The following is a 1,428-nucleotide window of genomic DNA, read 5'->3' as shown; positions in this document are numbered from 1 at the left end:
CTTTTATTTTGGATGCGATTAATCACGATTAATCGTTTGACAGCACTAAATAATAATAATAATAAATGTTTTTTTTTAGCAGCAAATCAGAACATTAGAATGATTTCTGAAGGATCATGTGACTGGAGTAATGATTCAGCTTTGAAATCACAGGAATAAATTACATTTTAACATGTATTCAAACATTTATTTTAAATAGTAAAAATATTTCAAAGTTTTGCTGTACTTTGGATCAAATAAATGCAGGCTTGGTGAGCAAAAGAGACTTCTTTAAAAAAACATTAAACACTCTCTAATGTGTGTTTGAGGTTCTCACCTGTTGCTCAGATCCTCCAGCTCGTCGTTTAGCTGTTCTTCTGCCAGCGTGTCGTCCAACAGTGCTGTCATCTGGCTCTCTGGATCCATTATTTCCATCGTTTCCATTTTTGTTGCAGGTTGCATTAATCAGAGGCGCTTTGCAGGCGAACGGGTCGCTCTCTTCATGTCATTTCAGCTGTGGGAACTTTCTCTTGCTCAGCATTATCTGTAAATAGCCTGACGCAGCGTCCCGTTTTCTGCAGAACGCAGTGAGGCACGCTGCATCTACTTGCAGGGGCCAGTCATCCTCAAAAGGTGAAATTTTAATTGTGCTTGAAGATTTATCAGCCCATCCTGGTAACAGCAAGGCTGTCCAGAGTTTAACTTTGCGATCCTGGTGTCACATTATGAAAGCAGGGATTGGGTTTTTTGCATCGCCCTGCCAAACCTAAAAATACTTCACAGATACGTGAGCTTCTCAGAGGTGCTGCAGGTCATGACGAGTCGAAGGAAAACAGACTAGATGCTTATTACGGGCTACAAGTCAAATGTTCACCCATTCTGAAATTCTGTTTTCAGGTGTTATGTTGCAGCAGTTTAACATTCTATGGCTGTTTCTTACCTTTACATCTTTTTAAATACCAACAAGAGATTCTTATGTGACATTTTTAGGCTTAACATGGTTATGGAAAGTGTAAAAATGTAAGAAAAAGCATTTTAAAATTGTGAATCTTCTTTTTTTTCTCTAGTTATTCTGAGTTCTAAAATATTTATAGAAGTCCTGGGTTCACATCCTGGATGAGCCCCCACTTTATGTTACGACCTTCCCTCTGATGTATTTAATAAGGTAACATGACATAAACATAATGAGTGAACAACACAACTGCTTAAATCTGTTCTATTAATCCACTCAAGACAACACATAAACTGAATCAAACGACAAACGTACCAACAAAGGAAGTATTTAAAGCTACGACAACAATTAACAAAGAGAATTATAAATGAAAATGTGTGAGATAGGTAGGTGTGGGTCACAGAAGCTTTTCACACAAGATCCATTTGATCTTCAAAAGCTTTTATACTTCAGTTTTTTTTTTTTACAAACTGTGATAGTGATTATTTAGAGGACAG

At 37.0% G+C, this 1,428-nt stretch overlaps 1 protein-coding gene across 1 annotated transcript in view; it reads right to left on the bottom strand.

Annotated features, from left to right (window-relative positions):
• Positions 1 to 802, bottom strand: part of LOC107679460 (cardiomyopathy-associated protein 5-like) — a 4,211-nt gene extending 3,409 nt beyond the window's left edge. The window contains exon 1 of the mRNA XM_016475010.1: positions 317 to 802. Within this exon, the coding sequence (XP_016330496.1) occupies positions 317 to 441 (125 nt within the window). The 5' untranslated portion in view covers positions 442 to 802. The remainder of the gene's footprint in view (positions 1 to 316) is intronic.
• Between the last annotated feature and the right edge of the window lie 626 nt (positions 803 to 1,428).

This window comes from Sinocyclocheilus anshuiensis, unplaced genomic scaffold (genome assembly GCF_001515605.1).
Source record: "Sinocyclocheilus anshuiensis isolate Anshui unplaced genomic scaffold, SAMN03320099.WGS_v1.1 scaffold7648, whole genome shotgun sequence".
NCBI lineage: Eukaryota > Metazoa > Chordata > Actinopteri > Cypriniformes > Cyprinidae > Sinocyclocheilus > Sinocyclocheilus anshuiensis.
This window is presented reverse-complemented; position numbering and strand designations above follow the sequence as displayed.